Genomic DNA, 13,252 nt, shown 5'->3' on the forward strand with positions numbered 1-13,252 from the left:
AAAAAAAAAGGCTTCTAAGAGCATTCATGTTATAGCTTTTATAGTTCCACGAACAAACGAACCGAGCATACAATAGATTGGGATAGCTCTAAGCTAATAAAAAATTGAGTAGGATGGTAGTAATTTTGGGTAACTTTGCACAATACCCCGTAATTCCTTCACAAGATTCCACCATCTGTGTCCATAGTAGACAAGATTGAACCTCATCAAGTAAAGAACCGTCAGAATGATAAACAGTGAACCGTCAAGGAACGGCAGTTAAGTGAAGAGCAAAACCTGCAAAACAAAAATTCGTTATAGGCTGAGTCGCGGAACTCACTCTCTTTAAGATGTTTCGTGGCTTTGCCCAAGTATGCAAGCCATACACCCTTTCTACACTCACTGCTCGAAAAGCTAAGATAGAGGAGGAGAGGAAAAATGAAGTGGGAAATGAAGAGTTAATTCTGTCTCTGGAACTGCTGAAGGCCACGCCGTAGGGAGTGAAAGAAGCTCTCCGTTTTAGAACGTATGCAGATGAAACGGAACGAGAGTTGAACGAGGACGAATCAGGCAGACGAACGCGAACCAACGGACAGTTTTCTCCTTTTTCGATTTAAAAAAATAATAAAATAAAAATAAAATAATATTTTTTATTAAAATTAATTATCACACACGCCACACCCGACTGGACGGACGGACGGCGACGTGCATGTGGAACGTCCACCGAACCCACATTGGTCTATTTCCTCACTCCCTCCAAAACATGGGTACCCCTTGGAGCCCAAACCCAAAACACAAGATTGGAATACACAAAGAGACTTCCAACACCAAATTTTCTAAGGTGGGATTCTCCAACCAAAAAAGTTGGTTCCCTCTTGTTTTGAACGTTAAATTTTCACCAAACAGTTCATAGTAAACAAGATTGAACCTCATCAAGTAAAGAAAATGATCAAGTGACTCCCAACACAGCTCGTGATACGAAAGACATTCATGACCATGAAATCAGCAAATATAGATTCAGAATAACAGCAAGGTAGCAAGACTTTGTCTAGGATATAAAAGTAATTTTGACAAAACTAGAGTCAAAGATTAAGAGTATCAATTAAATGATCAGAAGTAGAATAAGTATCAAAATTAAGTCAAACTTGATGAAACCTTAACAAAAGAAAATGGTTACCAAATGAGGTCTTACTTATTTTAAACAGTCTGAAAATCTGTTTCCTGTTTGTACTCATACACCCATACAGAGCAAATATGATTGCCGTAACGTCATCCTTTCTCAGAACATCGAGCGCAATATTTGTCTAAAGTGAAGCAGTTTTTCGTTGAAAAATTAATTCTACCAACTCTGGGGTTGAGATAATAATTGAACTCGGTCTAAAACAAAACCAAAACTAGTTAAACATGACATTATTTTGTACTTGGAAGTTGGAAAGCTATGTAAATGCACAGAACAGATGGGCAGACGTATAACTGGTCTAACCTCAATTGAGAATTATTTAACAAGTTGTGAGATCATATATTCAACTGTAAAGGTTCTCAAATTCGCTAACTATGATGCTTGTTAACTAGCTATATAAAACATGTGTCAATACATCTCATAGGGTTAGGAAGCTTACATGCCATTCTCCACCACTACCATCATCATATGAGAGTTTCTTGGGTGAAGTTTTATTTTTTTTCAAAAAAATCAAATGGAGCAACTTTTGATTGAAGAATCCTTGAAAAATTTTGAAAAGAAAGTCTCCCTTTTGTACTCAAACTTTAAGCTATGGGTTTGGGCTCCAAGGAGTATCCATGTTTTAGAGAGAGTTAGGAGATAGACCAATGTGAGTTTGGTAGACGTCCCGAACGAGCGAGGCGAGTATGTGATTATCTTTTAATAAAAATATTATTATTTTTTGTTATTTATTCCCAATCTTCCCCGCTCGCACGTTGAGAGGCTGACCGCGCTTCTTTCACGCGGCAGTTCAGTTCTGAAGGCCTATAAAATGCCTATAAAATGCGTGTTTCCATTCCCGTTTTCCAAGCATTCAGTCAGAAGGGTGTGTGTTCTGGTTAGTAATGGTGCATTTCCAATCGGATTTTTTTTGTTGTTTTATCCTGGAGACGACGTGGAATATTCCTGACCTGCTTGCACACTTGGGTAGAGTCGCGAAACGTCTTAAAGAGAACGAGTTCCATGATTCAGTCTATAACGAGTTTTTGTTTTACAAGTTCCGTTTTTTGTCCGACCGCTATTTCCTCACCATTTGCGGCTATCCTCACCTTTTAATGAAAAATTAAATTAATTCCAGATTTCAATGTGGTGTGGTTTTAATTAAAGCTTCAACAATTTAAAGTATAGACAAAAAAGAAATAAAATTGTTTCTTTTGATTGCACAGCTACCCGGGTCCACCCATCCAACCAAATAGATGGTGATATGTGTGATAATGCATGATTTACAAGTACTTTTCTTAGAAAAGATACAGAAACGGACTTTAGGGTACAGAAAAGATACCTTACTTTTCTAAGAAAAATATATATTAAGAGGACTTCAGGGTTTTTTTAAGATTTCCATTTCAAATTCAAATAATATGGAAGAAGATCCAAAAAGGAAAAACTTGAGCAACGATGAAAAGCATAGGAGGTGGGGAAAAAAAGACCAATTGAAACCCGACCTGAATTTGAAGGATTGATTGGATTAGGTTGGAGATTCTATTTAGGTTATTTGGATAATTGATTTAAAAATGTCCACGGGATGAGACGGGAATGGGGAAGACTTCTATCACTCAGTAATAAGTATATCGCGTTCTATTGCGGTCTATTCAATGATAAATAATATTTGCTATATTTGAAAATATTTTCAACGGTTTTACCATTTAAAATAATTAAAAGAGTCTTCTCTAAGGTGTCTTTTCCAAGTATATGACCAAACTTTTCCATTGGGTTGTTGAACAATAATGCTTGAATCTTTGTACCTTGAAAAAATTACAAAAGGAATACATCAAACCAAATAATTGAAAAGAATATAAAATTTAAGAACCGAAGAGAACTACAAAAGGATGTCTTCCTCCATGAAAATTAAAAATTGTCATTCAATTGAGAATAAAATAACAAAAAATAAAAAATTGTCTAAAAAAAGCTTAGGAATCGTTTGGGGCACCAACTAGAAGTTGGTAGAGTGAGTTATTATAGCACACTCCATGTTTAGGTCGTATAAGTAAATATAGTAAATATTATTTTAAAACCCTATTTACTACATTATTTACTATTTGCTAAATTATTTACTATTGTTCACTCATTCTTCTTTTCTTCTTTGCTATAATATTTGTTATTTTTTCTATCCAAACAAATAGTTTATACCTCAAACACAAACTATTATAACCAAAACTAAAATAGTCTATACCTCTAACACTAACTATTATAACTCACTAACCGATGACATACTCCAACGACCATCTTCATGTGGCCAACTTTGACGACCAACTTCAGGCTCCAATAACCAACGACAACTCTAACGAAGACCACCTTCCATGATCAACTTTGGTGACAACCATCTCTGTCAACCAACACTAACATTCACCTCAAGCGACCAACTCCAACAAAAAACATCTCTAACAAGACCCTTAATGTCAACCCTAATTTTTGTGAATATGTAAATAAACCCTTAATGACAACTCTACCTTTTGTGGATGTTCAACTCATACGTAATACAAATGTTAAAATATATTGTAGGGATATCGGTTATATAAATAATTGTATTTTGTTTATGTGAAATGCAATATTTATATATAGAAGGGTGGTTACTAAAAGAAAGATTATGTTATCTTTTTATAATTTTCTTGTTTTTCACTTCTTACTTTCATTTACCTTCATGCGAGTCTGATTACTAAAAAAAAGGTGGTACTAGAAAATGTATTTTTCTTTTCTTCTTTTGTAATAAATTAGTTGGTATATTGATGTGGTTTCATACATTTTTTTTTTAAGATCACATCTCTACTCTTCTCCATTTAGTCTTAATCTAATTTATTTCGAACCTTTGAAAATATGTTGTAGCATGTTTGATTTTAATTTTATTTGTATTTAGCTTCATTCTAGTCTAACTAAAGATCGTAATCTTATTTATAGGGTCTAAACTAATTGCACAATTTCTCCAATAATTAGTTTGAGGTTCATTAGTTTCGAATACAGAGTCTATTTTTTATAGTCCAAATTTTGTTTAATTATTGGGGAACAATTTGTGATATATGAGTGTTCTACGTTGCTATGCATCTATTTACATGTGCATAGTCATTTTTGTGAACATTATTATTTCATTTGTAAGTAGTAAATTAAACTTAACCATAAAAACTAACCGTCATCAGAACATAATATAGGAAAGTCTTCCCTCTCGGTTGAGCTGCTTTGCTCCTTCTCCTATACCTGGTTGCTTCTCGCTCGAGAAAATACGGACCTTTTTATGCACATCCCTTTAGTCCGCGGGGGGGCTTCCCTACTATTGGATCGTGAACCGATAATTGTCTTTCTCATACTGTGTAAACGAACTTCAAGTCAACATTGTGTACTGTACTCAACAGGAAGTGTCACAGCCTAGGAAGCAAGACGCGATGTGATACAGTAAAAAGAAAGTTTGCCAGTTTTTCACTAAATAGGCATAAGCTTTGCGGAACGGACCAATCTTCCGTACCGCGCCCCCTTACTCTCTCTCTATAAAAAAAGCCTGTGGGAAGCGCGAAGAGCTAAGCCACTAATGTCGTGGCGAAGGTTATACCTCAGTCGTGAACTCCAGAAAGGAAAGAAAGAACTCCAGCAAATATAGCATAGACGGGTACTGCTACTTGAAAGCCTAAGGAAAATAGCAAGACAGGGGTTCTCATTACTATGGATATATCCTCACCCCTTACTTCTCTTCCATTTTCAGACTGAATTGTCATCTTTCCTTAAGTTAGAAAGTGAAGGACATCGATTTCTCAATAAGATCAACTTTTTTGATTAAAAATGTTTGCAAAAAATGAGTTTGCACAAAAAAATCATTTTGTTGTAGTAATATAAAATGTAAAACATTTAATGTTTGTACAAACAAAGAAAAAAATCATTAATCATCAAAATTGAAATTTATATTTCGCAAATCGACAAAAAAAAAAAAAAAGATAAAAATTAGTTTTATTTTTTGCTTTTTCTAATTAACCTTAATGGTTGAGTTAAAATTAATTAGGATTAAAATTTGAGGATTAGAGATTAGAGAAAATTGGTTATGTAATTGAATGTTCAAATTATAGAATGAAAATATGTTAGATTTTTCAAGAAGAAAAAAACTAAAAATGGTTCTATTGTTAAACTTTTTCAATATTCACGATTGAGGACTAAATAATCGTGAAAATTATTCATTTGCTTGGAATATGTTTAGTGTCTAGAATAAAAAAAGAAATACATGTTATCTAAATGAGTGTTTAAAAACTAAATTCAAAATTTATATTTAGTATTTCATAGGGAATTCGTTATGTTTTAAGAATGGATCGTCATCTGCAAATCTTTTTCCCATCACATTCGCCTTTCATTCGGTTGAAGGTCCACTACCAACAATGGCAGCAACCAAAGACAAAAGTCACCATCAATTCCTCACCCTCTTCCTTTTACGCAATGGATTGAGTAGAAGAAGAAGAAAAAGAAAAAGACAAGAAAAGAAAAATCAACGACTCTTTATTCGTATAATCTGTCTTCACTCTTTGCTGACTCTGGCTGTTCGAGAGATTGATTCTTCCGTTTTTAAATTCAGAAATCGTTTTTGAATAGGGCAATTTTTTTTTGAAAAGTATTGTAATTAAAGTATGGAGTGGAGAAATCAAACTTTAAACCTCAAGATCGATAGTAGAAGCGTAGTGAGAATTAAGAGTGGTGTGGAAAGGTTAGATAATGATCGAATCCACTTCATATGGAAATTTGATTATTTGTTCATTAATTGTTGTAACTGTTTGCAATTGGAAGTTCACTTTGCTTCACTTTCTTTGTAGATTATCGCGCAATCGTTGCTCGTTCGTTAATTAGGTTACATTGTCATTGAATCCATCTGAAATAGAATACTGCGTGTTTGTTTGCTGACACCGAGAGTCAACTCTGCGTCTTTGTGTATATTTTTACTTGTTGATTCTGAGGCTTTTCTCCCTCTTTATAAATTTCCAAGAGCTGGCTGCAATCCGAAACTTACTTAGGTGTTAGCACCATTCTCTTTTTCCTTCAAAATGACTCAGCAGAGCAGTGTCCCAACAGGATACGATCCTCCTCCATTTGACCCAACTGAACCGTCTACTCCTATTGCTTTCCCAATCAAAACTCTCGAGGACCTTGAATCAAGGGCCTACTTCAAGTCATTTCACTACCCATTTAATAGATCCACGGTTGCTCTTCAACCCGTGCCGTTGCCTGATAGGCGGAGGATGCTTGTGTGCCATGATATGGCTGGTGGATATAAAGACGATAAATGGGTTCAGGGAGGAACTAACCCAGATGCTTATGCAATATGGCATTGGTATTTGATCGATGCTTTTGTGTACTTCTCGCATGATTTGGTCACACTTCCACCTCCTTGTTGGACAAATACAGCTCACAGGCACGGTGTCAAGGTACTTAATCTGTTCAATAATGGGTTTTACTGGTTTGAAGTCAGACTTCTTTGTTTGCTTACTGTTATTATTAGTTAAATTGTTGGATTGTCTGAATATTGAAATTAGCCTACCATGGTTTGCTTGTGATTTGTAAATATTTTAGAAAACGTAATTTGATGCTATCTAAACTTTTTATTCAACTGGATCCAAACAAACAAACTCATAACATTTGCACTATATATTTATATATGTTTTTTGAAATTGTTATATTTGGACTATGTTAAAACTCAAGAACACAGTTGTACAACCTGAACCAATAGAACAAATCCTGTTCGAGTAAGGTCGTCATTGTCACTATCTGTGCTCAGTAATTCTTTGTTCTAAATATAGCTTATTATACACAATGTTATGTTTATAAACAGGGCTGTTATAGTATCATGATAATTAGCACGTGCCTTCTCAGAATTTACAGATTAATAGTTGTTTTGAATTTATAGGTGCTAGGGACTTTTATTCTTGAAGGAGGGGCAAAGGCTGTTCGTGATACCTTACTTTTAACAAAGGAATCTGCTCAAATGTATGCGGAGCGCTTAACTGAGCTTGCTATTGCATTAGGCTTTGATGGATGGCTGGTATTGCTTCTAAAGTTTCCCTACCTGGACTGCATTTTCTATAACTTCATCAAATGGTCCATGTGAATCCATTGTTTATTAGGTGTAATTCTTCTTGACAATGTACTTCTTCGGTTCTTAAAAAAAGGGAGAAGATTCTTCTCTTCTCCGTTTCTGACTATTACAAGCTTGTGTACATTCATACATAATTGTTTTATTTATTGTTATTATTATTATTATTATTATTTTTTATAAAAGACCAAATTTCATTCGGAAAAAAAAAAGAAAGAATATAGGATAACAAAAAAACCAAGCCCACGAAAAGGAGCACCCTAAAAGAAAGGTCTTCAATCTAATAAAATATGACCTAACAAGTAACTATAAAAGGAAATTGTCATCGACACTAGAGAGAGAAACATTAAAATTAGCAAGGGATCAAACATCAAAAGGTTTTCTCTCAAACCCAAGAAAAATTCTATTATTCTCTCTCCCCAAATACCCCACAACAAAGCACACAACCCAACCTTCCATTAAAATCCTCCTTTCCCTCTAAGTAGCGGATGGAGGAGGAACTCCTCAATCATAACGCTGAAAGCTTTGTAATTGGCTAACAAGTTAAACACCCCTAAAAGAAATGTTCCAAAGCATTTGCATTTAAGAAAAATTCCAAAATATGAGATCTAGGTCTTCCTCCACCCTCCGACAAAGAATGCTGCGAAAAGGCCCAACCAAGGACGACATTTTCTTTGAAAGCCTATCGAAGGTATTAATTCTTCCATGAATAATCTATCAGATTAAGAACTTCACTTTCTTTTGGTTTTTTACCTTCCAAAGATCAGGGAAAAAAAAAACCCCCCAACTCTCTAAAGGAAGAAGGATTCAATAAGTACTGATAGAGAGATTTACTAGAGAACCCCTTGGGGAGGGTTAAGGCTCCAAATATGAATAGTCTTTCCCCCTTGCCTAAACTCAACATCTCCCAATAAAGAAAGGAGGGCCATAACCTCCATCGTTTCTCTATTAGCAAAGGACGGTAGAAACCAAACAAGGAAGAGGGCGAGCTCTCTGAAGCACAATAGAACATCGGTGACAAAACAAATTTTCTTAGCATAGAGATAATAAAGATGAAGAAATCTCCTACAAAGGGGGCGATCCCCCAACCATCTATCCTCCCGTAAATAAGTTCCAAGCCCATCTCCCACCACACACTGAATCAACTTATAAAATGAAGGGAGCTCAGAAGAGATCTTTTTCCATGGATCAACTGACATCCAATCATAAGGATGAGGATCATACTTGCTCGTGATAATCTCAGACCACAGTGAAGAGGACTCAAGGGTAAATGCCATAACCATTTTGCCAATAACATGCCCTACTTTGAGCCCATAAATACGCGTAATTGAGTTTTCAATTTTGGACGAGCCAAAAAGTTATATATGTATGTTAATTAAAATATGTCATGTCATCTAGTGTGGATATAATATTTTATAGTCGTCCATCTATGTGATTCGCTACAAGGAAGTTCTATCTTGGACTTGGAATTTAATAATAGAAAAGAAAAGAAATTTTTATGATAATAAATAAACTGTCTGAAGAATATGAACTGGTCCTTGATATTTTATAGTTGTTTCTTGTTCTTATTAACGGAACAAAATTTGTTATTGCAGATGAATATGGAAATCTCTATGAATTCTCAACAAATTCCTTATTTGAAAGAATTTGTCGGCCATTTAACTCAGTCTATGCATTCTAAGCTACCAGGGTCTTTAGTTATATGGTAAGCCTTCAGATATGTAGCATGTTTAATTATTCACATTTTTAGCTTATGAAATCTATTAACTGCTGACTTATGGACAGGTATGACAGTGTAACCATAGATGGTAAACTTGACTGGCAAAATCAATTGAATGAGAAAAATAAACCTTTCTTTGATATCTGCGATGGAATATATGTAAACTATGGTTGGAAAGTAAGAAATAGATTTTTTTCATAACTAATAAGAAATGTTATTTATCATCTCATTTTTATATTCTTTTGGAAAAGATAACATCAGCCAAAAACTTTCATCTGTCATCTTAGGAAGATACTCCTAAAAGCTCTGCTGCTGCTGCTGGAGAGAGAAAGTATGATGTGTATATGGGCATTGATGTTTTTGGGAGAGGTACTTATGGTGGTGGAGAATGGCATGTAAGCTTCCTAACCCTATGAGTTGTATTGACATGTAGTATAACTAGTTAACAAGCATCATAGTTAGCGAATTTGAGAACCTTTACAGTTGAATATATGATCTCACAACTTGTTAAATAATTCTTCATTGAGGTTAGACCAGTTATATGTCTACCCATGTGTTCTGTGCATTTACACAGCTTTTCAACTTCCAAGTACAAAATAATGTCGTGTTTAGCTAGATTTGGTTCTGTTCTATATTGAGTTCAATTATTATCTCAAGCCGAGAGTTAGTAGAATTAATTTTTCAACAAAAAACTGCTTCACTTTAGACAAATGTTGCTCTGGAGGTTCTGAGAAAGGATGATGTTTCGGCAGCCATATTTGCTCCTGGATGGGTGTATGAGCATGAACAAGAAGCAGATTTTCAGTCTGCCCAAAATAAGTAAGTTAATGATATGAAATTAATTCTTTTATGGGGTAATGTTATACTATTCTACCATTATCCATGTTTCTTTTTTTTAAAAAAATCCTTGAATTAATTGATTGCCTTATGAACTACTTAATATCGTAAAATTTTGGACATACTCAACTCTGTTCTGAGGTTACTTTGAAGGATATAATCCTTGAAAAGCTGTTCTGCTGGTTAATGTTTCATCAAGTTTGACTTAATTTTGATGCTTATTCTGCTTCTGATCATTTAATTGATACTCTTAGTCTTGACTCTTGTACTCTCATCAGTTTTTGGATGCTTGAAATTACTTTTATATCCTAGATAAAGTCTTGCTGCCTTGCAGTTTTTCTGAATCTATATTTGCTGATTTCATGGTCATGAATGTCTTTCGTATCACGAGTTGTGTGGAGAGTCACTCAATCATTTCCTAAAATCTTATGAGGTTAAATCTTGTCTACTTTGGACTCAGATGGTGGAATCTTGTGAAGGAATCATGGGGTATTGTGCAAAGTTACCCAAAATTACTACCATTCTACTCAAATTTTGATCAGGTTAGAGTTATGCCAATTTATATATTCCTTAAACGAGTGCTTGTGCATTCCAAAAGTTTTAAAATTTTCTAGCATATGGTGCGTGGAAGTGGAATTGCATTGACGCAAAGGTTAGATCAGATGTCGTGGTAGTCGGATTAAATCTATTAATCTGCTTTCATCCACGAACTTTAATTTAAAGCAACAAATTCTAACAAATTGATTTCAGATTCTTCATGGATAATTTCAATAGTATCTCCAAATCCTAATGAAAATGTTTTGTTTATACTAAATTTCATATGAGCATCAGAAATTTTTATTCTCACTTATTCGCATTGTTGAAATCCAATAAATCCATCTAATTACTAATTTGATACCATAAAGCAGATTTCTAAGACGAAATGTTGTTATTCAGCATAAAATAGTTGAGTATATCAGTGGCATCTTGACAAAATGTTATTAATCGTTCAACTGCAAATGGTCTCTTGCATTAAAACTGATCTCTCGTTAATAACAATAAATATTATTGTTCAGTCAAAGTTTCTCTCTTTCCACGTGTGCAGGGTCATGGTTATCATGTTTCCATAGATGGAAAACAAATATCAAATGCTTCTTGGAACAATCTGTCCAGTCAAGGGTTTCAGGTATATAATCTATCTCTAAGATAGTATAGTTTTTGCTTTTCTTTAATCCTTTTCTAGATGCATTAAATTGTCCTATCTCTTGCTTGTATAGAAGTTTCTGCCACTTCTACTAGGCATTAAAGGAGTAGTTGTTAATTACCATTTAGGAGTTCTCCTTTCTCAGCATTTGTAACTTCTTGCAGCCTATACTCGAGGTGACTGATGCTTCAACTTCACATTCTATCCAAGCTTATTTAAAGTAAGTTGCCAGACTCATATCTAGTCTCTCTTCGATGGGATATCTGGTGATCTATACATCTTAGCTCTATTGACTTTTATGTTCGGTTTGGTTCGTGCGTGGAACTATAAAAGCTATAACATGAATGCTCTTTGAAGGCCCCCCCTCTTTTTTTCCCTCCTAATTTTCTTTCAGCGTTGCTTTACCTGATGAATTATCTTTTCACATGTCTATTGGGACCTAATAATTTACATGAATATGGAGCACAAGTAGAATAGTTATTGGCCCTGGGATCCATGCCCTTCATTTGTTTGTAATTGTTTATTCTGTTTACTTATAAATTTGAACTCAAAGTTCCCTTTGTATGAATTCATGAATTTTCTAGTTATAAGGAAGTCTACAATGGGGGAGGGAGCATTGCATTGGAAGGGACTCTCGAGCAAAATTGCTACACTGAAATACGACTCTTTCAAGGAGAGCTTGTTTTGGGAGAAGTTCCTTTAACATTCATGTATTCTGTAAGTGAACTCGTTCTTCATTGAAAGTCTAGAAAATAACAGAATTCTTTATACAATTTGTTCAACCTTGGTCCACCACTTAATCTTTTCAGTCAAAGTCAAATGGGGATTCTCAACTAGGCATTTCGTTGGAGTTTCTCTCTAGCACAAATAAGAGGAAGTTACTACTTACCTCCAGCATTCAAAAGCAATTGTCAAATGATTTCTCCGAAGTGATTGAGACAAGTCCACTTAAAGTGCCTGGACTTTCTCCTGATTGGTTTGTTCAAGTAGGTCATATTCAAACGAATGGGTACACATTGACAAATATAAATATTCTATGCTACAGACAAAGCCTTGAAACTGATGAACCAATACATAAACTCGAACTGGTTGATAAAAATAACACACAAGATCGCGATTTATCTACTAAATACTTTGCAGTGCTCGGAAATATCACTTTACGATCTCATGGTGAGCCCGATCTTCCTCCCTATAATTCATGGCTAGTTGAAAGTCCGTACATTAACTGGACTCCAAGTTCAGAGGGAACGAGGACCCTTGACATTAAGATCACTTGGAAGTTGAAAGATAGTAGTAGCCATACAGTGTTTGAACACTACAATGTCTATGTGATAAAAGTAGCTGAAAATTGCAAAAACCGTCTCGGCGAATTACAAAATGTCCCAGAGTATCTTGGGGTGGCACATGTAGAAGCTTTTTATGTTTCTAACCTTGCAGTTCCTTCTAGCACCTCAGGTCTCAAATTTATGATCCAAGTTTGTGGAGTGGATGGGAGTAGCCAGAGGTTGGAGGACTCTCCATTTCTGAATTTGCATGTTGAAGGTCAGTAAGTTACTAACTATTTATATTTATCGTGTATTGACTTTCTTCATTTTAGGAGAAAGAGAATAATATATTTCTTTATCATCAAACAATGGCAACAGACTTGGCTTTTGTAGACAAATGAAGGCAGCAACTCTTCTAATAAATAATACATCTTGAGAGTTTCTCTTCTCTCACTTACAGGTTCACATGCTCCTCCTTTCTACATTAAACTTTGGAGCTGGCAAACTGTTTTGAAAAACAGTTTTCTGGTTTCTTACTGGGTTAAATTTTACAAAAAAAGTAAAATAATAATAATAATAATAATAATTCCCCTAGGTTTCAATTATTTCTAGACCTTGAAAAAGGTTTCATTTTTATCCTCAACTTTGAAACTTTGTTGTAAAAGAGAATACATGTGATTGTCTTGGTGTTAAAAGTAGATATTTTGAAACTTTAATGTACCAAGGTTTGTTTTAAAAAAAAGTCCCTAAACTTAGGAGGTCGTACCGATTTAAATCTTGAACTAATAGTTATATCAATTTAAATCCTGAAATTAATTTTATAAATGTGTCAATTAACACTGTTCTTTAGACTTAATTCGGAACATATCATGTGAATTAAACTTCTAAATTGCTATTAGTGAATCAATTTAAGTCCTTTAATGAGGTTATATTTGAAGATCATTCATGTATTCAATTCTCACACTTGTGTAGACTTCTAGAAATGTCGAATCAATAAGAT

The 13,252-nt window shown here is 34.5% G+C and overlaps 1 protein-coding gene across 2 annotated transcripts; it reads left to right on the plus strand.

The window, feature by feature from the left end:
* The first annotated feature begins 5,703 nt into the window (after nt 1-5,703).
* LOC120081998 (cytosolic endo-beta-N-acetylglucosaminidase 1) lies at nt 5,704-12,705 on the plus strand. Of its 2 annotated transcripts, XM_039037200.2 has the most exons (13): nt 5,704-5,867; nt 5,974-6,582; nt 7,062-7,196; nt 8,843-8,952; nt 9,033-9,144; nt 9,255-9,362; nt 9,674-9,786; nt 10,265-10,346; nt 10,889-10,969; nt 11,152-11,207; nt 11,572-11,704; nt 11,797-12,529; nt 12,631-12,705. In XM_039037200.2, the coding sequence occupies exons 2-13, from the start codon at nt 6,202-6,204 to the stop codon at nt 12,651-12,653; spliced, it is 2,067 nt and encodes a 688-aa protein (XP_038893128.1). In that variant the 5' UTR covers nt 5,704-5,867; nt 5,974-6,201; the 3' UTR covers nt 12,654-12,705. The 2 variants fall into 2 exon arrangements, with proteins under 2 accessions (XP_038893128.1, XP_038893130.1); XM_039037202.2 differs by having other exon boundaries at nt 11,797-12,705.
* The last annotated feature ends 547 nt before the right edge of the window (nt 12,706-13,252 follow it).

The sequence above is a fragment of the Benincasa hispida genome, chromosome 7 (genome assembly GCF_027475165.1).
Source record: "Benincasa hispida cultivar pf3 chromosome 7, pf3_genome.v1.1, whole genome shotgun sequence".
In the NCBI taxonomy this organism is placed as follows: domain Eukaryota; kingdom Viridiplantae; phylum Streptophyta; class Magnoliopsida; order Cucurbitales; family Cucurbitaceae; genus Benincasa; species Benincasa hispida.